At 42.8% G+C, this 26,788-nt stretch overlaps 1 protein-coding gene across 1 annotated transcript in view; it reads left to right on the top strand.

Moving 5' to 3' along the window:
* The window catches only part of MEOX2 (mesenchyme homeobox 2), a 99,992-nt gene that overhangs the window by 61,210 nt on the left and 11,994 nt on the right, over window positions 1-26,788 (top strand). The window contains exon 3 of the mRNA XM_038772372.1: window positions 12,365-12,537. Within this exon, the coding sequence (XP_038628300.1) occupies window positions 12,365-12,537 (173 nt within the window). The remainder of the gene's footprint in view (window positions 1-12,364; window positions 12,538-26,788) is intronic.

Here is a 26,788-nt window from a genome sequence, read left to right as displayed (position 1 = left end):
GCTTTCTTGGCATTATGATTACAGAGTTATGATGATTACCTCACTCCACTTCATCAGCTCCTCAACTCTTGTGACAAGGCTTCTCACTGAGACCTGGAATCTTACATAATTCAGAAATGGCACTGTAATATTCATGTATCTGGCAAGAACCCTTTGGCAGGAAACCAAAGTATGATGGTGGAATGAAGATTGAACACAAAAGGAAAAAAAAAACTATTCAAACAAGTGAGGCTCTATCAATGCAAATGAATTGAGTTGGTTATGACCTCAGCTTCTCAAATCAATATCAAGACTCCATTTCAGCTGTTCACACACCTGCCAAAGCAGTGTCACAACACAGTGGGACCAGAATTCTGTCATGGCTGAGTGGAAAGAGTGACCCGAATTCTGTCATGTGCCGGTAGAAGGAGTTTGCAATTGAGAGTCAGGAGATCTAGGTTCTTGTCCTGTCCTTACCGCACGCCTGCTGTGTCACTGTGAGGAAGTCACTTCACCTTTCTGGGCCACAGTTCCCTCACTTGTAAAACGGAGATAAAAGACCAGTTCTCCCACCTCCTTAAGACTGAGAGCCTGATGTGGGTCAGCGACGGAATCTGATCTGATTACCTGCGCTTACTCTGGGGCTTAGCACAGTGTTTGGCGCCTCGTAAGTGCTTGAGAAGCAGCGTGGCTCAGTGGAAAGAGCACGGGCTTGGGAGACATAGATCATGGGTTCAAATCATGGCTTTGCCAATTGCCAGCTGCGTGACTTTGGGCAAGTCACTTCACTTCTCTGTGCCTCAGTTACCTCATCTGTAAAATGGGGACGAAGACTGTGAGCCTCACGTGGGACAATCTGATTACCTTGCATCCTTCCCAGCTCCTAGAACAGTGCTTTGCACATAGTAAGCACTTAACAAATGACATCATCATTATTATTATAATTATTAAATGTACCATTATTATCATTATTATAACTATACATACCATAGGGCCAATATTGTCCCACAGAGTCCAGTCGTTGGGTGAATGGCTTTCCTTCACCAGCTTCATCACTTGTCTGTTGTGTGACCTTGGGCAAGTCACTTCACTTCTCTGTGCCTCAGGTACCTCATCTCCAAAATGGGGATTGAGACTTTGAGCCCTACGTGGGACAGGGACTGTGTCCAACCTGTGGAGGAATGACTTGGAACAAAGTTCAGGTAGAGCTTTTTCCCAAAGCGTTGGGGAACCAGGCTTAGGTATTTGGGTGTGTTAAATCTCCCCCGGGCAACGTTTTATCTGAGGACTTTGGGCCCAGTCACACTGTTCCTTGGAAAGGCAGAGCTAGGCCCAGATGCATTCCAGGCCCCCCTGCCAACCTCATTTTCCATAATGTAAGGCCCATATGTCTTGGCAGTGAAATTGGATCTGACCTGCCCTGAAACTCCAAAATGTCTGACCTCACTCCTAACAAAATGATCTAGATCTAGAAGAGGTTTAGTAGGTCTGAGTGAGTGATATGATGTTTATCATGTCCCAGGCCTCTCTTAGTATATCAGGAAAAAAAAATCTAAATCAGATGCAATCAATAACCCAGGGATGAGATAATAATAATGTTAGTTCTAGTCTTGGTTATTAATAATACTTTGATAATAATAATAATAATAATGAAGCAGTGTGGCCTAGTCGTTAAGAGCATGTGCCTAGAAGTCAGAAGGACCTGGGTTATAATCCCGGCTCTGCCACTTGTCTGCTGTATGACCTTGAGCAAGTCACTTTACCTCTCTGTGCCTCAGTTACCTCATCAGGAAAATGGGGATTAAGACTGGGAACCCCATGTGGGACAGGGACTGTGTCCAACCTGATTACCTTGTATTAACCCAGTGCTTAGAACAGTGCTTGGCACATAGTAAGTGCTTAACAAATAATATTGTTATTATTATTATTGTTATTATTACTTGCTGTCTGCCAAACACTGTACTAAGCATTGGGTAGCTACAAGATAATCAGGATGGGCACACTGATTTAACCTCTCAAATCCAATGGGCTTATCTATAAAGTAGCATTGATATGTATCATTTTTCCTAGTTATTTTAATATGGGATTGTTACAAATATTCAGGGCACTAAGGCCAGTGGGAAATTACACAGGCTATTTAAGGCTCCCTAGAGGACCTGGATTCTAACCTCTTCTCCTCCACTTGTCTGCTGTGTGACCTTGGGCAAGTGGCTTAACTTCTCTTGCCTCAGTTTTCTGCACTTAAAAAATAAGGATTAAATAACTATTCTTCTTATTTATACTGTGAACCTCACGTGGGACAGGGATTGTGTCTGGCCTGATTATCTTGTAGCTTTCTCAGAATTTAGCACAATGCTTGGCACAAAGTAAACATTTACCCAGACACAGATATCATTTTCTAATCATTTCTTCTCATTCCCTCTACTTATCCCACCCCAGTCCTCTCTAAGCTTTATCCCTTCTGGTTGCAAACTTCTCGAGGGAGTGTCCTGTATATAACTTCTATTCCAGCTCCTCCTCTAGATGGTAAACTCGTTGTGGGGAGGGAATGTATCAGTTTATTGTTATAATGTGCTTTCCCAAGTGCTTAGTACAGTGCTCTGCACATAGTAAGTGCTCAATAAATATTATTGACTGACCTGCATCGATCTAGTGGAAAGACCTGAGTTTGAGTCCTATAGCTGCTCGTAGCTGGAAAATGTGAGTCAAGAGTGCACATGCACTGCACATTGTGCTGCACTCTGGTCTGCCTAATCATCTGCCACACTTTGTGCCTCAGTCCAACGCTAGTGGTGCTGGGCAAGCCACTGATCCCCAACACTGGCATCACGGACTCTGTCCTCTCCTGGTTCTCCTCTTATCTCTCTGGCCCTTTATTCTCAGTCTCCCTCATGAGCTCCTCCTCCCCCTCCCATCCCCATACTGTAGGGATCCCTCAAGGTTCAGTTCTCAGTCCCCTTCTATTTTCCATCTACATTCACTCCTTTGGAGAACTCATTCACACCCATGGCTTCAACTATCATCTCTATGCAGATAACACCCAAATCTATATCTCCTCCCCTGTTCTCTCTCTACCTCCGTCCAGGCTCTCCTCTCCTCCTGCCTTCAGGACATCTCTATTTGGATGTACACCCGCCACCCAAAACTCAACATGTCCAAGACTGAGCTCCTTATCTTCCCTCCCAAACCCTGTCCTCTGACTTTCCCATCACTGTCAATGGCACAACCATCCTTCCCGTTTCACAAGCCCGCAACCTTGGTGTCATCCTCGACTCCGCTCTCTCATTTACCCCACATTTCCAATCTGTCACCAAATCCTGCCATTCTTACCTTCACAATATCACCAAGATCCTCCTTTTCCTCTCCATCCAAACCTCTATCTTGTTGGTTCAATCTCTCATCCTACCTTGACTGGATTACTGCATCAGCCTTCTTTCTGATCTCTCATCCTCCTGTCTCTCCCCACTTCAGTCTATACTTCACTCTGCTACCCAGATTATCTTTCCATAGAAACATTCTGGGCACGTCACCCCCCCTCCTCAAAAATCTCCAGTGGTTGCCTGACAACCTCCGTATCAAACAAAAACTCCTTACTATTGGCTTCAAAGTTCTCCATCACCTCTCCCCCTCCTACCTCACCTCTCTTCTCTCCTTCTACAGCCCAGCCCACACACTCCGCTCCTCTGGTGCCACTAACCATCTCACTGGGCCTCGATCTCACCTGTTCCACCATCGACCCCTGACTCACATCCTACCTTGGCCTGGAACACTCTCCCTCCTCAAATCTGCCAAACAATCACACTTCCCCCCTTCAAAGCCCTACTGAAGGTGTACCTCCTCCAAGAGGTCTTCCCAGACTAAGCCTCCTTTTCCTCAGCTCCCTCTCCCTTCCACATCACCTCGACTCACTCCCTTTTCTCTTTCCCCCACCCCACAGTACTTATGTATATATGTATATATCTATAATTCTATTTATTTATATTGTTTACTGTTTGAGCTGTTTACTTGTTTTAATAACTGTCCCTCCCCCCCGCCGCCCCCCGCCCCCAGACTGTAAGGTCACAGTGAGCAGGAATTATTTCTCGTTATTGCTTAATTGTACTTTCCAAGTGCATAGTACAGAACTCTGCACACAGTAAGCATTCAATAAATACGATTTAATTAATAAATAATTTATTCCTCAGTGCTTGTTCTCAGTCTTGAAATCTCAGAACCAAAGTTCATCCATCATTTCTGATGAAAGACTCCATGCATTAAAATTTACCTGGTGCTGAATTCAGTGCTCTACCCACTGTAGCCACTTAATAAACACATCTTGAGTTAATTTATTTATCTATTTATTTATTTATATTCATGCCCATCTTCCCCTCTAGACTGTAAGCTCATTGTGATCAGGGAATGTGTCTGTTTATTGTTATATTGTACTCTCCCAAGTGCTTAGTACAGTGCTTTGCACACAGTAAGTGTTCAATAAATAGGATTGAATTGAACTGAATTGAATAATCCTTGATTCATTCTCATTTTCAAGCACTGTATATAGGATTGAATTGAACTGAACTGAATAATCCTTGATTTGTTCTCATTGTCAAGCATTCTTCCATGTATGGAACTTCTGATGATACGGGTGAGGGTTTCTTAGGGAAGATAACTGGCTTGCCTTTAGGAACAATCACTTCCTACTGTTTATAACTGGCATAATCAATATCTCTATATTTTGCTGGAGAAAACAGAAGATCTGTGTGTTTTAGTTAACTATCATATCAATCACAAATGCAACTGGAAAAATCAGGATCGCAGAGGTCACGAGGTACAAACTAGGTACAATTAAGGAACAGCTTAACAATATCTTCTCATTGCTACCCCAAAATGGACTCGGAAATGATTGTATCTCCTGCAGTAATTTGTGAGGAAAGCTCGTAAGTGATTTTATTAACAGTTTTCTTCTAGCCAAACCCCTCAGAGTGAGAATTCCAGGGTGGGTGATTGTTGGAAGAGACAAAAACATTTTTGCAAGTTAACAAAACATCTTACTCTACAGAGCTCAGACTTTCAAATTCCCCTAACACGGTGTCTGAGGTTCATATTCCCTGGCTCAGGGTTTATGAAATAGAAACTTCCACTCATTCTGAAGCCTTTAAAATCTTTGGATGTTAGTTGGAAAGCTTGAACAAATATTTTACTCATACTACTGCAGCCAATCAGAAATACACATTGTAAAATAGTATTTCAAACATAAGAAGGATTTGTGAAGTAGATTCTGGTTTCTTATCAAATGTGATGTACATAAAAAAGGAGTAAGTTTAATTACCACAGGATGCAACAGGATGTATTTCAAATCCTTCTGCTGAGAGGCAATTTCCACCTCTTTAACTCCGTTCCTGCTTCCTACTTCCCTCACGAAAGCCCTGCATTCCCAAAAGGTTGATAGTGGCTGACGTATACTTAATACAGAGTCCTGAAAGTGAATGACAGATTATCTGTCTTTCTGAGTAGCCAGGAAAAAGCAGACATAAGGAAGTCTCATAGGAAAATGAAATTGTTGAGGTTTTACATTCATCCTTTCCTCAGAATATAAAACGCGGACATATTTTGGTCAGGTTTTTATAGATATAGATGTCCCTTTGTCCTCAGATGTTGTGCAGACATAGGTAAATTCAACTCTTCATTTAAATGAGTTAATTTATTCACCCTAGGGTCACCTACAACAGAATCAGTCATAGTTTAGTAATACTCAGGCTCCACTGAGCTTCTAGCGAACAGACTAAAGCTTCCTCGGTATTTGTCTCTAATAAAACATTATTCTCTCTTGTTCCTCTCCCCCCAGCCCCCGAGCTAGGTGAAACTAAAAGTCACATGTGGAGAGGTTCTCAAAGCTAGACAGGAATGATCCTGAGAGGGCAATTTGTATCCTCTGCGGAAGTATTGCAGACTTCTTCCCTTAACGTCGTATCTGAACGCAGAAGTCAAGATTTCCTCAAAACAGTGCGTGTGTGTGTGTTTGTGTGTGTTTGTGTGAGCATGCACCCAGGCGCGTGCGCGCGCACACACACACACACACACACGTGCACAAAGGCATCTGGGAATGAAAACAGTAACTGCCGCTTTTATATTGTAATATACAATACCAGATGGTGATATTTTGTTTGTGGTAGTAGAGAAGAAAGAGGAGCAGATTCCAACTTCCCCCCTCAACACCTACCATTTGGCATAGGTTGGGGTTGTGGAAGAAAACGGAGGGATTTTTCCTCAGTTGAAACAGCTGGGAAACAGATGGAAACTGATGTGAAAGCAGCCAAAAGCTTCTTCCAAGTCTCCCACCCATTTTCCACCAAAGAAAGCCAGTCAGGTGATATGAACACAGACCTCAGGGTCAAAGCGAGTTGGGATCACCCAGTCTTCATCCTTTAAAGACCGCTAAAAAGAAACATTCCCCCCAAAAAAATCCCAAGATTTATGGCTTTGGAAATTAAAACAACCTAAGTTTATAGACGTTACAAGTCACAAGAAACCAAAAAGACACTACTTTGAGGAACTTGTTTTTAATGGGAGAGAAAAGGAAGAGCTTTGTGAATTAAAACCTGAAAAGAAAACAAAGAAAAAGAGCGAAATCAAGCAGCAGGGAATATGAGGAATTGTCACAGTGTCTAGTTGCACCATAAACAGTCCTTTTAAAGATATACATTTTGCAGTGAAGAAGAGACTCACTCCCTGTCAGAATAAGTACAGTCTGACCACCCACATATTATTCTTCTAAACTCAGAGGACAAACAAAAATCACCTAATTTACTGGGTCCTACTTTGGGGGCCACTTAAGCTTGGGCCTAGGAAATTCAGTCAAGTGATGGTGGAATCTGAACTTGAACCACAGAGAGGCATAGGTGGAAATCCAGTCTCAAGAAGTTCAATCTTATTGTTGTGTAAACCTAGTTACTTGGGGTGTATGTGGTATTTAGGGTCCAGGCCTCTGACTTTTCAGCTTTAACATGTGCCTTTATCAGTATTTATCTAACATTTTGGAATATCACAAAGGAGTTAAAGGAGATGTGGCTCAAAGAAGCAAAAATAAACATCAACGAATAAGTGTTCTTCGTCCTTGGTTCTGTTCATTCATGCTTACATAAGGAAATATGTAAACGATGAATCATTCAAATAAGATCGTGATGATAAAAATATCCAGGCTTTGCTGCTAGGGTCGGTATTGGGCAGCTACCTAAAGTGGGGTACACATGAAAATATTGGTGCTCTTCAGACACAAGCGAGGGTCATCCTTGAAACTGTTGCATAAACACAAGAATGGAGTCTACACCAAAAGGCCCACGTCTCTGAATCCTCCCCGGTGAACTGAATAAATGCTCTCTATTTTATCTTTGTTCTTTCTCCTGCTCACACTATTTGTAAAAACTTTTGTATGTCTGTCTTCCCCCTTTAGAATGTAAAGCTTAGTGTGGTGCTTTGAACTGAGTAGGCTCTCAAGAAACACCGTGCATTGATTTCCAATGCAGTGCGTTTGGCCACACCTAGGTTTTGGTAATAGTGATGGAATTTTTAATGTAATAGTGATCTTGTCCATAGCTTTTGCTGCAGTTGGGACCAGGGTGGAGCAATAAATTGTATGGTTTCTTCACTAAGTCTCGCCTCATCCTCAGAGAAGCAGCAGTCTCGCCTCAGAGAAGCAGCGTGGCTCAGTGGAAAGAGCACGGGCTTGGGAATCTGAGGTCATGGGTTCTAATCCCAGCTCTGCCACATGTCTGCTGTGTGACCTTGGGCAAGTCACTTAATCAATCAATCAATCAATTGTATTTATTGAGCACTTACTGTGTGCAGAGCACTGTACTAAGCGCTTGGGAAGTACAAGTTGGCAACATATAGAGACAGTCCCTACCCAACAGTGGGCTCACAGTCTAAGCCTCAGTTACTTCATCTGTAAAATGGGGATTAAGACTGTAAGCCCCACGTGGGACAACCTGATCACCCTGTATCCCCCAGTAGCACTTAGAAGAGTGCTTTGCACATGGTAAGTACTTAATAAATGCCATCATTATGATTATTATCCTGGCTGAATCAATCAACGAATCCTATTTATCGAGAACTCAGTACATACAGATCACCATACTAAACGCTTGGCAGAGTGTAACACAACAGAATTAGCAGACATATCCCCTGCCCATAATGAGCTTACAGTCTAGCGGGGGAGATAGACATTAATATGAATAAATAATGTATAGTATATAATTTAAAGAACTGGAAAGGTGCGGGTGGTATGAATATCAAATGGCCAAAGGTCACAGATCCCAGATGCAAGTGCTCATGTGATGGCGAAGGCTGAATGCTAACTAGATATTAGTAAGGCCACGTCCCAAGAGCCATGTTGTACATGCTATCAGACATTTCAAAAGATTTGGATTCCAGTGAAATAGTCGGACCCTTTAAGATAAAGACAGTTTCTCTACAGCATTAATACGAATTGCCAGCAAGATCTCAGGCAGGGATCACTGTCTATCAAATTTCTTATATTTTCCTCTTCCAAGCGCTTAGTACAGTGCTCTTTGTACAGTAAATGCTCAATAAATACCATTCAGTGATTGATAGATGTGGCAGGATTTTTGCCAGGCAACTGAAAATACTAAGGGAAGGTTCTTGAGGGCATGAACCTGAAAGAAGCTGTGGATTAGAGGAATTGGACCGGCATATTTGCAGGGAGGTAGAAAGGAATCTGGGCTGGAGAACAGGAAGCGGGTAAGAGGAAAGGGAAAGGCGTTTTGGATTGAAGCTATTTATTCAGTTAGTTTACTTCTATTTTCCTATTAAAAGCCAGTTCTATCTCTAATCTGTGTGCTGCATGGGGCAGGATTGGTGGGGCGGGGGTGGTGGGAAGGGAGTGAGGAAGCACATGGGGGATTGTTAAAGGGATGAATTCATCTGGGAAGCTGAAGGACAGGGAAGGAAAAAAAGATTCTTCCGAGCTTCCTGCATCCAAACTTGGGTGGAGGAATGAATTGGCTAGAACCCAAATGATCCCCTTCCTGTTCGGGGTTGCTTTCCCGAGAGCTGGATAGCGGAAGTCTCAGAGGAAGAACCGTTTTAATGATTGGTCCACCCAGGATTCATCTGCAGCAGGAGCACTGAGTCACTCCTATTATCCCACCACTGAGAAAATAGCTTGATATCTAGTGAGCACTTAACAAATATCACAGTTATCATGACTTAGTGGCCAGAGCACAGGCTTGGGAATCAAAGGATGTGGGTTCTAATCCCCTCTCTGCCACTTTTCTGCTGTGTGATCTTGGGAAAGTCACTCTAACTTGGCTCTGGCTCAGTTACCGCATCTGTAAAATGGGGATTAAAACTGTGAGCCCATGGGACAGGGTCTGTTCCCAACCTGGTTACCTTGTATGTACCCCAGCACTTAGAACAGTGCTTGGTACATAGTGAATGCTTAACAAATACCATTATTATTATTATATAATTACTACTATTATTATTATTATTATTATTACTGCAACCTAGGTCTGACCAGATGCACTGCACTGGTCATTTCACACTGGCTGGAACCTGAAATATTCCTTTCCTCCTCAGGGCTGCCTTTTTGAGAGCCAAGGGATTCCTAAAATACGTAGGGGAGTAGAGTTAAGCACTTACTATGTTCCAGGCACTGTTCTAAGCGCTGGGGTAGATACAAGCTAATCATGTTGGACAAAATTCCTGTCCCACAAGAGGCACACAGTCTTTTTTCCAATTTTACGGATGAGGTAACTGAGGCCCGCTGGGGTAGATACAAGCTAATCATGTTGGACAAAATTCCTGTCTCACATGAGGCACACAGTCTTTTTTCCCATTTTACAGATGAGGTAACTGAGGCCCAGAGAAGTGAAGTGACTTAACCAAGGTCACACAGCAGACAAGCGGCAGAGCCAGAATCAGAACCCAGCTCCTTCTGATTTCCAGGCCCGTGCTCTATCCACCAGGACATGGTGAATCTCCCCTCTTTCCGGGAAGGAAAAGCTAGAGGGTTTTACAGGCTGCTCAACTGTAAGCTCCTGGAAGGCAGGGGTCATATCCAGCACTGCTGTTCACTCTCAAGGGATAAACACAGTGCTCTGCAGAGCACGAACGGATACTGTTGATGGCTTGATTGACTAGACTGTAGACTCTGGACTGTAAGCTCCCCTCTAGACTATAAACTAGTTGTGGGCAGGGAATGTAACTGTTATATTGTTATATTGCATTCTCCCAAGAGCTCAGTACAGTTCTCTGCACACAGTAAGTGCTCAATAAACCCGATTGATTGACTGATTTAGGACCTCGTGGACACTGTTAGGAAATTAAGCCCCGCAGTGGTGGGTCCAGGGCCTTTCAGTCAGTCAGTCATTCAGTCAATAATATATAATAATAATAATAATGGCATTTATTAAGCGCTTATTGTGTGCAAAGCACTGTTCAATTCATTCATTCAATCATATTTATTGAGCACTTACTGTGTGCAGAGCACTGTTCTAAGCACTTGGGAAGTACAAGTTGGCAACATATAGAGACGGTCCCTACCCAACAACGGGCTCACAGTCCAAAGCATTGGGAAGGTTACAAGGTGATCAGGTTGTCCCACATGGGGCTCACAGTCTTCACCCCCATTTTACAGATGAGGTAACTGTAGCACAGAGAAGTTAAGTGACTTGCCCAAAGTCACACAGCTGACAAGTGGCAGAGCAGGGATTCGAACCCATGACCTCTGACTCCAACGTCCGTGCTCTTTCCACTGAGCCATACTGTACTGAATGCTTCAGCCTGCAGAGCACTAAATTCAGTGCTTGAGAGAATACAACACTTATGGTAGACTTGCTCCCTGCCTACAATGAGTTTACAGACTACAGTGGGAGGCAGACATTAATTAAAATAAATAAATCATGGCTATGTAATAATAATACTAATTGTGGTATTTGTTGAGTGCTTATTATGTGCCAAGCACTGTACTAAGTGCCGGGGTGGATACAAACAAATCGTCTTGGATGCAATCCCTTTACCAGTTGGGGCCCAAAGTCTTAATCCCCATTTTACAGATGAGGTAACTGATGCACTGAGAATTCAAGTGGCTTGACCAAGGCCACAGAGCAGACAAGTCACAGAGCACATAAGTGCTGTGGGGCTGCGGGTGAGGTGAATATTAAGTATCTAGTGCTCAGTGGAAAGAGCACAGGCTTGGGAGTCAGAGGTCGTGGGTTCTAATCCCGCCTCTGCCACTCATCGGCTGTGTGACTTTGGGCAAGTCACTTAACTACTCTGTGCCTCAGTTACTGCATCTGTAAAATGGGGATGAAGATTGTGAGCCCCCCGTGGGACAATCTGATCACCTTGTATCCCCCCAGTGCTTTGAACAGTGCTTTGCACATAGTAAGTGCTGAACAAATACCATCATTATTATTATTATTACAGAGCTAAGTACGTAGGAAAAACTTGGGAAAACCCTGGTCCATTCTAATCTCTGTTTTTAACTGCTCTTTCTGTGTCTGCTTGTTAGTACCTCACACTGTCCATGGCAGCTTTATTAACTTTGAGGAGTGGAGTGTTTGGCTTTGTCCATTTCTACACCCTCTTTCTCTAGTGGAAAAATCCTTTCAGATACTGAACCCTTCTCCTATCTTAATATCTTAAAGCATGATTACAGTTAACACAATGCCAGGAGTGTCAAGGAAGGACTCTTACTGAATTGAGTCTATCATTTTTCTTACTCAGTGTGCACATTTTAAAGGAGAGACCTCTGAATCTTGGGTATAAGACAACTAATCGATGTTCAAAATAATGATAATAATAATAATAGTGGCATTTTTAAAGCACTTTCTATGTGCCAAGCACTCTTCTAAGCACAGGGTAATCATGTTGTCCCACGTGGGGCTCACAGATTTTACAGATGAGGGAACTGAGGCGCAGAGAAGTTAAGTGACTTGCCCAAAGTCACACAGCTGACAAGTGGTGGAGCCGGGATTAGAACCCATGACCTCTGTCTCCCAAGCCCTGTGCACTTTCCACTGAGCCACGCTGCTTCCCTAGCACTCTAATGTCTGAATCAATAAGTTTGTATTCATAATAATTTTACTGGGCCAAAAAATATAGAAATTAATAGGTGCTGCCCTAGAGGAATTTACATTTAAAGGGAAAAATAAGGGGAAGCGCACAAACACACTTTAAGCTTTTCTCTTGTGTTGCTATTGGGCTCATTTTGCATGTAGTAGATTTCATGATGGATTTGGGTGCACAAATATGGCTTTGGTTTGTGAATATATTCTGATATCTCAAAAAAACACTATCAGCGCTGCTATCCTGGTTTTTTTTTTTTTTTTGCTATCTAAATAATTCAAAATTATCACCTAATTGTACTCTCTCTTGCTTTCAGACTCCCAGGAAGGAAATTATAAATCCGAAGTCAGTAGTAAACCCAGGAAGGAAAGAACGGCTTTCACCAAGGAACAAATCAAAGAGCTTGAAGCTGAATTTGCCCACCACAACTACCTGACGAGGCTGAGAAGATACGAGATTGCGGTGAATCTGGATCTTACTGAACGACAGGTACTTCTGGAGATGGGAATCTATCAGAATCTCATCAACTTTTCTTAGGTTAAGCAAAGAGAAGCCAGCTGATGTTGCTAGAAAGGAAAAAAATGTGTGGTCAATGATTTTAAATCTATGTCTCCTCCTAAGCTATATCAAACCAGTAGATTTATTTTTTTTTAACGGTAGCTGTAAAATGCTGTACTATGTGCCGGGCATCATACTAAGCGCTGGGGTAGATGTAAGTTAATCAGGTTGGACAGAGTCCATGTCCCACATGGGGCTCACTGTCTTAATCCCCATTTTACATATGAGGTAAATGAGACACAGCAAAGTTAATTGACTTGACAGAGATCACACAAAAGACAAATGGTGGAGCCAGCATCAGAAACCAGGTTTTTCTGTCTCCCAGACCTGTTCTCTACCCACCAGACCACATGGCTTCTCTAATCCTTTCTAATCTTTTTCAGAAATACTTCATAATAAGCTCCTTGAGAGCAGGGATTGTGTCTACCAACATATTGCATTGTACTTTCCCAAGTGCTTAATACAGTGCTCTGCACACAGTGAATGCTCAATAAATACCATTGATTAGTGGAGGCACTCTTTGTATCATTATCAGTAATAATAATAATACTAATAATAATGGCATTTGTTAAGTGCTTACTATGTGCAAAGCAATGTTCTAAGCACTGAGGAGGATACAAGGTAATCATGTTGTCCCACCTGGGGCTCACGGTCTTCATCCCCATTTTAGAGATGAGGGAAATGTTACCTCAGTAACCTCAGTTACCTCATCTGTAAAATGGGGATGAAGACCGTGAGCCCCACGTGGGACAACCTGATCACCTTGTAACCTCCCCAGTGCTTAGAGCTGTGCTTTGCACATAGTAAGAGCTTAATAAATGCCATTATTATTATTATTATTATTATTAAATGAGGCCCAGAGAAGTGAAGTGAGTTGCCCAAAGTCACACAGCTGACAATTGGCAGAGCTGGGATTTGAACCCATGACCTCTGACTCCCAAGCCCGGGCTCTTTCCACTGAGCCACACTGCTTCTCTATAATATTAATAGTCTCTAGTTTGGAAGAACAGTCTAAGCTTACATGAGGATGAAGCAGGTCTGGGATAGGCATTTGGTAGAAATTGCTTATTTTCTCTTTGAAGGTAAGGTCTTATCTTATGCTGTCGAGTCCTGGCCTTCCCAGACTGAGCCCCTTCCTTCCTCTCCCCCTCGTCCCCCTCTCCATCCCCCCCATCTTACCTCCTTCCCTTCCCCACAGCACCTGTATTTATGTATATACGTTTGTACGTATTTATTACTCTATTTATTTATTTATTTATTTTACTTGTACATGTCTATTCTATTTATTTTATTTTGTTAGTATGTTGGGTTTTGTTCTCTGCCTCCCCCTTTTAGACTGTGAGCCCACTGTTGGGTAGGGACTGTCTCTATATGTTGCCAACTTGTACTTCCCAAGCGCTTAGTACAGTGCTCTGCACACAGTAAGCGCTCAATCAATACAATTGATATGATGATGATGACCCACAGTGACACCACGGGCCACATTTCTCCCAGAACGTCCCGCTCTGCTTCTGCAATCGTTCTGTTAGTGGATCCATAGAGTTTTCTTGGTCAAAATCCAGAAGTGGTTTACCATTGCCGCCACATTCGACTCCCTCCCGTGCCACCGCTGCCCAGCATGGGTGAGTTTTGACTTGTGGCCGATTGCCTTCCACTCGCTAGCCACTGCCCAAGTTAGGAGCAGAATGGGTAGGCCTCTGCTTGGCTCTCCCTCCCATAGCTGAGACTGGAAACTCTCCAAGTGCGACCCTGAGAGGGGGAAGGTAAGGTAAGGAAAGATAATTAAGGTAAAGTAAGGTAAGGAAGGCTAGATGGCCTCTCTCCTTGGCCCTTTTGCTGACATCAGGATCAACCCTAAAGAAATGTCCCACAATTAATCAAGCAATCATATTCATTGGGCACTTTACTGTGTACAGGTTCTGCACAAAGCACTTGGGAAAGTACAATAAGACAGAGTTGTAGGCATATTCCTTGCCATAAATGTGAGAACAGTGGGCTGGTGAGCTTACCTGTCCTTTTACGCCCTGTGTTGCTGGGACTCTAAGTTCCAGAAACATTCAATAAACTCCCAGGGGACCTTGTGAAACAGGAGAAGCCAGAGCTGGCTAGCTATTCCCAGACATTTTCCACCCTCCCAACCCCGGGAACAACTTCCAATCTCCAAACTCCCTCTCTCACACCAGGTCCCCCTTTCCTTCCTCTGTTCCTGAGAACTGCTGTGTGGGTTAGCAGACAAAAGGGCTCATTTTAGGTTTGTACATTCTTCATGGTCTAAGTGAGTCTTCTCCTGGAAGCAGGAAAACTTCAGAATTATTTTGGAAATTTTTGTACCTCAGTTGCACTCAATTTCAAAGTTTTGATGGTTTTTTAAAAAAATTGATAATGGAGAAATGCACTATCATAAGCAGTGAACATTGAAACCCCCAAAAGATTTAGTAACTTTTATAGATGAAATTATCTTCTACCTATCCCTTTATATTTATATATATTTCATATTTGATATAATAATTATAATAATTTTGGTATTTGTTAAGATCTTACTATGTGCCCAGCACTGTTCTAAGCGCTGGGGGAGATACAAGGTAATCAGGTTGTCACACATGGGGCTCACAGTCTTAGTCCCCATTTTCCAGTTGAGTTAACTGAGGCACAGAGAAGTTAAATGACTTGCCCAAAGTCACACAGTGGCTAAGTGGCGGAGGCAGGATTAGAACTCATGACCTCTGACTCCCAAGCCCGGGCTCTTTCCACTGAGTCACGCTGCTTCTCTGATATGTACATACAGTATTGTGCTAACATCAACTTTATCCTGAAGAATGGAAGAAATTGAGAAATTAGTGAACACTTGCCTATCTATCCACTTATAGTTTTGTCTATATCTTTTACCACCAATTTATCCTTGGATAGTATGTGAAACAGGGTTAAAGTGGGTAGGATTTTACGGGGTCTGAGGCCTAGATTTATTTATCTTTTCCTTGGGATGTGAACAGTTGTTTTTTTTTTTTCTGATGTATTTATAGAGGGGTAGGGGTAGGGGAGGATTTCAGTTAGGATTAAAGTTAGGGTTACTTTTAATATGTGCATTTGGGAGATTAAGTTTATGTTTAGGGTGTGTTAAGGGAGTTAGTGTTCTAGTTTGGGTGAGTAGGGGGTTAGAATTTTTGGTATGTGTGGTGGGGATTAGGGTTGGAGTGTATGTATTTGTGTTTGTGAGGTTTAGGGTGAGAGGAGGTAGTGAGAGAAGCAGCATGGCCTAGAGGATAGAGAACAGGCTTGGGAGTCAGAAGGACCTGGGTTCTAATTAATAATAATAATAACGATGGCATTTATTAAGCACTTACTATGTGCAAAGCACTGTTCTAAGCGCTGGGGAGGTTACAAGGTGATCAGGTTGTCCCATGGGGGCTCACAGTCTTAATCCCCATTTTAAAGATGAGGTAACTGAGGCACAGAGAAGTTAAGTGACCTGCCCAAAGTCACAAAGCTGACAATTGGCGGAGCCGGAATTTGAATCCATGTCCTCTGACTCCAAAGCCCGTGCTCTTTCCACTGAGCCATGCTGCTTCCGTCTCCACCGCTTGTCTGTTATGTGACCTTGGACAAGTCACTTCACTTCTCTGTGCCTCAATCAGGAAAATGGGGATTAAGACTGTGAGCCCCGTGTGGGATAGAGACTGTTTCCAACCTGATTAGGTTGTACCTACCCCAGCGCTTAGAAGTGTTAGACACATAGTAAACGCTTAACAATATCATTATTATTATTATTATTATTATTATTATTGTTGTTGCTTTCAATAAGGATTTTCTCATTATTAAAGACCCATTCTAGACGTGAATGTTTCATAACCCTGTGTCCAAAGACCCATTCAAGATGTGAATGTTTCATAACCCTGTGTCCAGGTCTTGGATTCTATCTCCCTGCTGAGAGACAAGCCTTGGTCTGTGAAATACTATGCATGAGACATTAGTAAACAGTCATCCACTCTGGTAAAACTATTTTTAGAAAATCTGATCTTCATTAAAAGAACAGTTTCCACACACACACATGTGCAGATGATCCAGACTTCTCTCTGGGGCTCTTTCTGAAGCCCTAAAATGGCATTTCAAAATTCCCTTCCTGTCCTTCTCCTCCCTTCATGCTTTTATCCCACCAATTACCCAGATTCCTCCTGCCCAAGATGTTTTAAAATAGGTATTTTTTGGATCATCAGGCGCCTTGTGTGTGTATCCGCTAACTATACTGTATTCAATATCCACCACAAACCTGTTACAGAAGCACAGTATTAAAGTGCTGTCATTCATTCAATCATATTTATTGAGCACTTACTGTGTGCAGAGCACTGTACTTAGCGCTTGGGAAGTACAAGTCGGCAACATAAGGAGACGGTCCCTACCCAACAGTGGGCTCACAGTCTAAAAGAGGGAGACAGAAAACAAATCAAAACATGTAGACAAGTGTCAGAATCGTCTGAACAAATAGAATTATAGCTATATGCACATCATTAACAAAATAAATAGACTCATAAATCTGTACAAATAAAATAGAGTAATAAATCTGTACAAATATATACAAGTGCTCTGGGGAGGGGAAGGGGATAAGGCAGAGGGGGATGGGGAAGAGGAGAGGAAAAAAGGGGCTCAGTCTGGGAAGGCCTCCGGGAGGAGGTGAGCTCTCAGTAGGGCTTTGAAGGGAGGAAGAGAACTAGTTTGGCAGATGTGTGGAGGGAGGGCATTCCAGGCCAGGGGAAGAAAGTGGGCCGGGAGTCGACGGCAGGACAGGCAAGAATGAGGCACAGTGAGAAAGTCATATATTATTTGGTCAGTGACTAGGTCACTGTATTTTATTGTGAAATACGATTGTCACAATATTTGTTCACTACCCAAGCATGTGTTTACACTCCCAGTCAATCAATCAATCAATCAATCAATTATATTTATTGAGCATTTACTCTATGCAGAGCACTGTACTAAGGGCTTGGGAGAGTACAGTGTAACAATACAACAGACACATTACCTGCCTACAATGAGCTTAGTCTACGGTCTACAGCCTCATAGAACGATACTCAAAATCCACAACTGCTTTCGGTGCATATCATTTTAGAACAATTTATTCCTGAATGATTCACACTGATAACTGTATCATAATTCATTCATTCACTGAAGTGTATTTGTTAAGCGCATACTGTGTGCAGAGCACTGTACTAGGTGCTTGGGAAAGTGCACTACAAGAATAAATGGTGACAATCCCTGCCTCCAATGAGCTCACAGTCTAGAGGAGGGGAGACAGACATGAATGCAAATAAAATTACAGATATATACATGTGTTGTGATATGTTTGTATGTTTGTAGGAAATATGTTTGCGTCTTCCTCCACAGTTAAAGTGTAGCCTTCTTGGGGTAGGAAATGGATCACTCTTATTTTTCCACACTCCTAGTAGTAATAATAGTAAAAACAATAATAAGAATTATAACGATGGTATTCTTTAAGCACTTACTATGTGCCAGGCACTGTACTAATTGCTGGATAATAATTAACAGTGATGGTATTTATCAAGCACTGACTTTGTGCCAGGCACTGTACTACACACCCAGTACTTAAAGGAAATCGGAAAATAGTAGATTAATAGGGACAGGTGTCAAAAAACAATTCTTTAAAATGATAAAATGTGCATAAGGGCAGCAGACTGTGAACTCCACTTAGCGGATAGAGGACAGGTCTGGGAGTGAGAAGGTCATGATTGGTAATCCCAGCTCTGCCACTTGTCTCCTGTGTGAACTTAGGCAAGTCACTTCACTTCCCTGTGCCTCAGTTACTTCATCTGTCAAATGGGGATTAAGACTGTGAGTCCCACATCACTTCACTTCCCTGTGCCTCAGTTACCTCATCTGTCAAATGGGGATTAAGGCTGTGAGCCCCATGTGGGACAGGGACTGTGTCCAACCCAATTTAGTTGTATCTACCCTAGTGCTTAGTACAATGCCTGGCACATAGTAAGGACAAATACCATAATTATCATTATTATTATTATTAATAAATCCTTGAGGGCAGAGATAAGGACTTTAATGAATCAAACAGTAGTATTTCCTGAGAGCTTATTGTGTGCAGAGCACTGCATTAAGCACTTGGGAGAGTACATTCAATCAATAGTATTCACCGAGTGCTTACTGTATGAAAAGCAATGTACTAAGCACAATAAAACAGAGTTGGTAGACCCGTTCCCTGTCCATAGTGAGATTAGAGTCCAGAGGGCTCTTACTTTCAAATATGTTCCCAAATGCCTAATATAATGCTCTGCAATCAATAGCTGCAGCATGAAGCTCTTTATGGGCAGGGAACATGTCCACTAATTATCAATATAACAGGCATATTTCCCCCCATCCACGACAAGCTTACAGTTTAGAGGGGGAGAGGCAGACATTAATATAAATAAGTCACAGATGTGAACATAAATGAAGTGGAGCTGAAAAGGGGGAATGAATAAAGGGAGTGAGTCAGGGTGATGCAGAATGGAATGGAAGAAAAGGATTGCATCTGGTCTGGTTATCTTGTAACTCCCCTAATGATGAATTCAGTGCTTGCTCTGTAGTATCAATTAATCAGTGGCATTTATTGAGCCCTTACTGCGATTAGAGCACTATACTGAGTTCTTAGGAAAGTACAGTAGAATCAAGTTGGTCGACACGGTCCCTTGCCCACAGGGAGCTTACAATCTAGAGGGGGAGACAGATACTAATATAAATAAATGAATTGTGGATATGTATGTAAGTGCTGTTGGGATGGTGATGGGGTGAATAAAGGGTGCCAATTCAAGGTCAAGGGTGACGCGGAAGGGAATGGGAGAGAGGAAAAGAAGGCTTGGTCAGGGAAGGCCACTTGGAGGAGATGTAATTTGTCTAAGTCTTTGGAGGCGGGGAGAGTGATTGTCTATTGGATATGAAGGATAGTATTAAATAGAGAATAAACAGAGGCTTAGAACAGTGCTTTGCACATAGTAAGCGCTTAATAAATGCCATTATAAAAAAAAAAAGCAGCATGGCTTAGTGGAAAGAGCACGACCTTGGGAGTCATGGGTTCTAATCCTGGCCTCGCCACTTGTCAGCTGTGTGACTTTGGGCAAGTCACTTAACTTCTCTGTGGCTCAGTTCCATCATCTGTAAAATGGGGATTAAGACTGTAAGCCACACGTGGGACAAACTGATTACTTTGTATCTACCCCAGCGCTTAGAACAGTGATTGGCACATAGTAAATGCTTAACCATTACCTTTATTATGATTAAATATTATCCTAAATAAATACCTAATAATACAGTCGATAAATACTGTTAGGATTATTAGAGATTGGAGAAGGCAGGTCTCTCTTTCATGAGTTAGGCCAAAGCATAGTCATGCTTTTCTAGCGAAATAGTTGACCCGGGGCCTCGGTCAGTGACACAAGCTGAACTAGTTGTCTCCAGCACTTCCAAGTCAGCCATGAAGGCACCATTTCTCATGTTCCTTTTTGGAGCTGGGATGAACGAGAAGGTACCAGAGTTCCCTTCTTCTCAAGTATCCAGCTTTCTCTTCCAGGACGTGGGTTTTTTGAACACTGGACGAATCTGGTTCAATAATCACTGAACTGGAAATGGGAAGTATCCCCTTCGGAGACTTTCATAATTTTTTGTTTTTAGGGGAAGGAAACCCAATGCGTGTTTGAGTCATGCGGTCCTGCTTAGCATTCTTAAAGAGAGATTGTCACTTCCTTGCCACCAGCTGCATTCATTTCCCAGGATTGCCAAAGGCTCTCCAAAGCACTCAGAACAGGGATTTGCACTCCAAGAGGATAATGAGGAGGAGGAAGAGGAGGCGCTATACCAAATTTTTTCTCCTTCTTCCATCCATGGCATCTTTTCTCTTGTATTGCTACCCTTTTGTATTGTACATTTTGTATTGCTACATGAGAAGCAGCGTGGCTCAGTGGAAAGAACCCGGGCTTGGGAGTCAGAGGTCATGGGTTCAAATCCCAGCTCTGCCAATTGTCAGCTGTGTGACCTTGGGCAGGTCACTTACCTTCTCTGTGCCTCAGTTCCCTCATCTGTAAAATGGGGATTAAGATTGTGAAGCCCACGTGGGACAACCTGATCACCTTGTATCCTCTCCTGCGCTTAGAACAGTGCTTTGCACATAGTAAGTGCTTAACAAATGCCATCATTATTATTATTATTTGGGCATTCGTTTTTCACCCTGCCTTCTGCTCCACAGCACTTACGTACACACCAGTAATTTGTTTATTGTTATTCATTCATTCTATTGTATTTATTGAGCACTTACTGGGTGCAAAGCACAGCACTAAGCTCTTGGAAAAGCAGAATATAACAATAAACAGACACATTCGCTGCCGACAATGAGTTAATTAATGCCTGACACCCCTCTAGACTGTAAGCTTGTTGTGGGTGGGAAATATTTCCACCAACTCTGTTGCATTATAATAATAATAATGACATTTATTAAGCGCCTACTATGTGCAAAGCACTGTTCTAAGCGCTGGATCACTGTTCTAAGCTCTGGAGTCTCCCAGGTGCTTAGTATAGTGTTTGGCAAACAGTAAGCACTCAGTAAATACCATTCATTGATGGATTGGTAAATGATTTGGGGAATTCAGTAGAAGCGGGGCAACCATTCTATGCCTTATAGGAGGCTGGCATCAGTCTTTTACTTTCTCTTCCCAGATTCATATTTTAGCTACCTTAAGTATATGTAAGGTCAAGTTTCTGTTTTATTCGCATCAATTCTTTAACTAAATTTCAGTGAATGTGGTGAACCTGGATGAGAAAAAAATGGCATATTTTGTTCCTGTAGGTTGAGGTCCTGAGCCCTCTGTGGCTCAGTTGAAAGAGCTCAGGCTTTGGAGGTCTTGGGTTCCAATCCCCGCTTCATCAATTGCCAGCTGTGTGACTTTGGGCAAGTCACTTAACTTCTCTGTGCCTCAGTTACCTCATCTGGAAAATGGGGATTAAGACTGTGAGCCCCCTGTGGGGCAACCTGATCACCCTGTAGAACAGTGCTTTGCACATAGTAAGCACTTAATAAATGCTATTATTATTATTATTTTTGAAGCATTTACCATGTGTCAAGCACTGTACTGAGCAGCGGGGTAAATACAATGCAAATCAGATCAGACACAATTTGGGTTTAGGTGTTTTTACATTGGAAGGGTGACCATCACTATCCCCACCACCACTCTGACAATCTGGGAGTAGAGTCAAAGATGGCAGGCACATTGCTTGCCGTGCCTTTATGTACTCCTGGAGTGTGTTGATGTGGCATACAGAGAAGCAGCGTGGATCAGTGGAAAGAGCCTGGGCTTTGGAGTCAGAGGTCATGGGTTCAAATCCCAGCTCCACCACTTATCAGCTGTATGACTTTGGGCAAGTCAGTTCACTTCTCTGTGCCTCAGTTACCTCACCTGCAAAATGGGGATGAAGACTGTGAGTCCCCTGTGGGACAACCTAATCACCTTGTAACCTCCCCAGCGCTTAGAACAGTGCTTTGCACGTAGTAAGCGCTTAATAAATGCCATCATCATTATACATGGTTGAAGTAGAAGGCAGCCTGTTCTGGGAGAAAGAGCATGGGTCTCGGGGACTGGACACCAGCGTTCTAATCCCATCTTGGTCAATTCCCTGCTGTGTGACCATGGGCAAGTTACCTAATCTCTCTGTGCCTTAGTTTCCTCATCTCTAAAGTAGGGATGATGAGATTATACCTAATCCTTTTTTACCTCTTGGATTCTAAACTTTTGCAATACAGGAACTGTAGACGTTCTGATCGTGGCTCAGTGGAAAGAGCATGGGCTTTGGAGTCAGAGGCCGTGGGTTCAAATCTCAGCTCCGCCACTTGTCAGCTGTGTGACTTTGGGCAAGTCACTTAAATAAATAATAATAATGGCATTTGTTAAGCACTTATTATGTGCAAAGCACTGTTCTAAGTGCTGGTAATAACGATGGCATTTATTAAGTGCTTACTATGTGCAAAGCACTGTTCTAAGCGCTGGGGAGGTTACAAGGCAATGAGGTTGTCCCACAGGGGGCTCACAGTCTTCATCCCCATTTTACTGATGAGGTAACTGAGGCCCAGAGAAGTTAAGTGACTTGCCCAAAGTCACACAGCTGACAATTGGCAGAGCTGGGATTTGAACCCATGACCTCTGACTCCAAAGCCGGTGCTCTTTCTGCTGAGCCACGTTGGCACTTCTCTGTGCCTCAGTCACTTTATCTGTAAAATGGGGATTAAGATTGTGAGCCCCACATGGGACAACCTGATCACCTTGTATCCTCCCCAGCGCATAGAACAGTGCTTTGCATGTAGTAAGCACTTAACAAATTCCATTCTTCTTCTTCTTCTTCTTCTTCTTCTTCTTCTTCTTCTTATAATTATTATTATTATTATTATCTGATTACTTTGCAGAGAAGTGTAGAAGCCTAGTGGAAGGAACACAGGCCTGGGAGTTAGAGGACTTGTGTTCTAATCCAACTCTGCCACTTCCCTGCTGTGTGACCTTGGGCAAGTCACTTCACTTTTCTGGACCTCAGTTCCCTCATCTGCAAAATGGGGATTTAGTACCTACGCTCCTTCCTACTCAGACTGTCAGCCCCATAGGGGACCTGATGATCTTGCATCTACCCCAGAGCTTAGTACAGTGCTTGGTACAAAACCCGCAATTATCATAATTATTATTGTTCAATATTATCATTGATTATAGATCTAGCCCAGTGTTCAGCTCAATGCTTAACACAGAGTATTTACTAGTGCTTAAGAAATACCATGATTGTTATCATTTGGTTTGCAAGGTAGGGGGTGCCCTGAATCCCTGTGATCCTCAGGAATGCCAAACCAAAGCTCAGGGAGAGATTGGAGGTTCATTCATTCATTTATTCAATCATATTTATTGAGTGCTTACTGTGTGCAGAGCACTGTACTAAGCACTTGGGAGGTCTCTTGGTGTCTGGTAGCTTTTGCCAGTTGTTAGTCATGAACCAGAGTTTCACCTGCTTCATGGACAGGATGAGGGATGGAGAGAAGCTACCTGGTTTGATAATATCCTTTCAGACATCCCGGGAGAATCGTGTTTAATTTCTGGAATTAGATGGGTCACCCCACTTCCCTCGTCCATGGCTGCAAATAAAATCTATGCCAGTTGGCATGCTAAGAGCTTGATTAGCAATGCACAGTACTGTATTTAACATCTTTGACCATAGGTTTGATAAGTAAATGAAGACAGGAGAGCGAGCACATGGACACAAAACTCACTGGGAAAATTATGAATGTTCTTGCTCTCACCTTTCTTATAATCAACCTCTTTTTCACAGTCTTCCCTCCTACCTGGAACTCCCTCCCCCTTCACATCTGCCAAATTGGCTCTCTCCTCCTCATGAAAGCCCTATTAAAATTGTATCTCCTGTAGGAAACTTTTCTGCTCAATCTCTCATCTTCCCACCTTATTTTCCCTCCTAGTATACCACCTATGTATCTGAGTTCTCACCCCCTTAGCACTTAGGTACACATCCTTATCTTGACTAGAAGATATGATAATAATAATAATAATAATAATAATAATAATAATGGTGGTTAAGTGCTTACTGTGTGCAAAGCACTGTTCTAAGCGCTGGGTGGATACAGGGTGATCAGGTCGTCCGATGTGGGGTTTACAATCTTAATATCACATTTTACAGATGAGGTAACTGAGACTCAGAAAAGTGAAGTGATTTGCCCAAAGTCACACAACCGATAAGTGGCGGAGCCGGGATTAGAACCCATGACCTCTGACTCCTGAGCCCGTGCTCTTTCCACTGAGACATGCTGCTTCTCTATACATGCATATATAATGATAATAATGATGAATAGTGATGGCATTTATTAAGCGCTTACTATGTGCAAAGCACTGTTCTAAGCACTGGGGAGGTTACAAGGTGATTAGGTTGTCCCACAGGGGGCTCACAGTCTTAATCCCCATTTTACAGATGAGGTAACTGAGGCACAGAGAAGTTAAGTGACTTGCCCAAAGTCACACAGCAGGTGATTGGCGGAGCTGGGATTTAAGCCCATGACCTTCATCATCATCATCAATTGTATTTATTGAGTGCTTCCTGTATGCAGAGCACTGTACTAAGCACTTGGGAAGTACAAGTTGGCAACATATAGAGACAGTCCCTACCCAACAGTGGGCTCACAGTCTAAAAGGGGGAGACAGAGAACAAAACCAAACATACTAACAAAATAAAATAAATAGAATAGATATGTACAAGTAAAATAAATAAATAAATAGAGTAACAAATATGTACAAACATATATACATATATACAGGGACCTCTGACTCCAAAGCCCGTGCTCTTTCCACTGAGCCACGCTGCTTCAATATATCTAAATACTCAGTTGCTTCCTCTGCTTGTAGATAATAATAATAGTGGGTAAGCAGCGGGGGTAAGTCTCTGACTACAGGAGAGAGAATCCTAGCTCTTCCACTTGTCTGCTGTGTGACTTTGGACAAGTCACTTCACTTCTCTGGCCATCAGTTACCTCATCTGTAAAATCGGGATGAAAACTGTGAGCCCCATGTGGGACAGGGACAGGGACTGGGTCTGACCTAATTAGCTTGTAACAACCCAGCACTTAACACAGTGCTCAACAAATGCCATCATTTTTCTGTTGTTGTTTATAGACTCTGGTTAAAGGTGTACATGTTTTGTTTTGTTGTCTGTCTCCCCCTTCTAGACTGTGAGCCCGTTGTTGGGTAGGGACTGTCTCTATATGTTGCCGACTTGTACTTCCCAAGCGCTTAGTACAGTGCTATGCACACAGTAAGCGCTCAATAAATACGATTGAATGAACGAATGAATGAATGAAAGGTTTAATATGTGTCAAATGCTATATGAAACAGTGGTGTAAGAGATTCTGTCCCTGTCCCAAATGAGAATGAGTATTTAAACCCATCTTTGCAGATAGGGAAACTGAGAGACAGAGAAGTGAAGTGACTTGTCCAAGGTCATGCAGCTGGCAAGTGACAGAGCCAAGATTACAGTTCAGGTCTTCCGACTCCTCTGCCCCTACTCTTTCCACTAGCCGTGCTCATGATGGTCTCCCGCTCTAGATGACACTAGATGATAAACTCCTTGAGGACAGGCATTGTGTCTCCTTGACTATGTTGGACTCTTCCAAGCGCTTAGTACAGTGCTCGGCACACAGTAAACGCTCAAAGAATTCTAGGGATTGACTGACTGCCTCTTTCGGCTATACATCCGTGAGTGGCCAGGGTGAATTGTTGAGATCCTTGCCGAGGGAAAAGTAGCCCTTGATGTGACTAGTACAAGGACATGCTTCTGGGACTTCGGGACTACGGAGGTTTCCCTTCTTAGTGGAGAGGTGGCTTTTGCTTGGTTGAACACATATGTATAAGCGCTTAGTACAGTGTTCTGCACACAGTAAGTGCTCAATAAATATGATTGAATCCATGAATGTATGGTCTGGCTGTCTTACAGGAGCAGTGTGGTAGAGTAGAAAGAGTGTGGGATTCACAAGAACTGGGTTCTTAACCCCGCTCTGCCACAGGCCTGCTCTGTAACTTTGGGCAAGTCAATTAACTTCTCTGTGCCTCAGTGACCTCACCTGGAAAATGGGAATTCAATTCCAGTTCTCTCTCCTACTGTGATCCCTGTGAAGGACTGGGACTCTGTCCCACTTGATCATCCTATATCTTCCCAGAGCTTAGAACAGGGCCTGACAAATAGTAAGCGCTTAACAAATCTGACAGTTACAGCCATCGATCCTCCTTCCTTCCACTCTGTTTGCCATATTGGTCAGTCGTCTTACGCTGCTACCTCATCTTCCCATTTAGGGGCCATTTCATCCCTTAAATCGTTTTTACAATGTTAGGAAAAAAATACATTTAAGAGTGAAAACAAGGCCTCCAATGACAAGGCCAAGAGCACAGCAGAAAAAATAATTCCCCTGCTGTTCACTGCTGGCTTGTAATTTAATGTCTTTTAGTCAGGAAGGATGAAATGGACCTAGAGGTAATGGAAATCCAGGGACTCGGAAGAAGGAACTTTGGAAACCCATGTTCCACATTGAAAACAAGGCCAATCAGTGTGGGAGCCATTCTGGGAGACATAAATGTCTGTTTGTGAAGACGTTGGGAAAGAATGTCTC

The sequence above is a fragment of the Tachyglossus aculeatus genome, chromosome 2 (assembly GCF_015852505.1).
Source record: "Tachyglossus aculeatus isolate mTacAcu1 chromosome 2, mTacAcu1.pri, whole genome shotgun sequence".
Lineage (NCBI taxonomy): Eukaryota > Metazoa > Chordata > Mammalia > Monotremata > Tachyglossidae > Tachyglossus > Tachyglossus aculeatus.
This window is presented reverse-complemented; position numbering and strand designations above follow the sequence as displayed.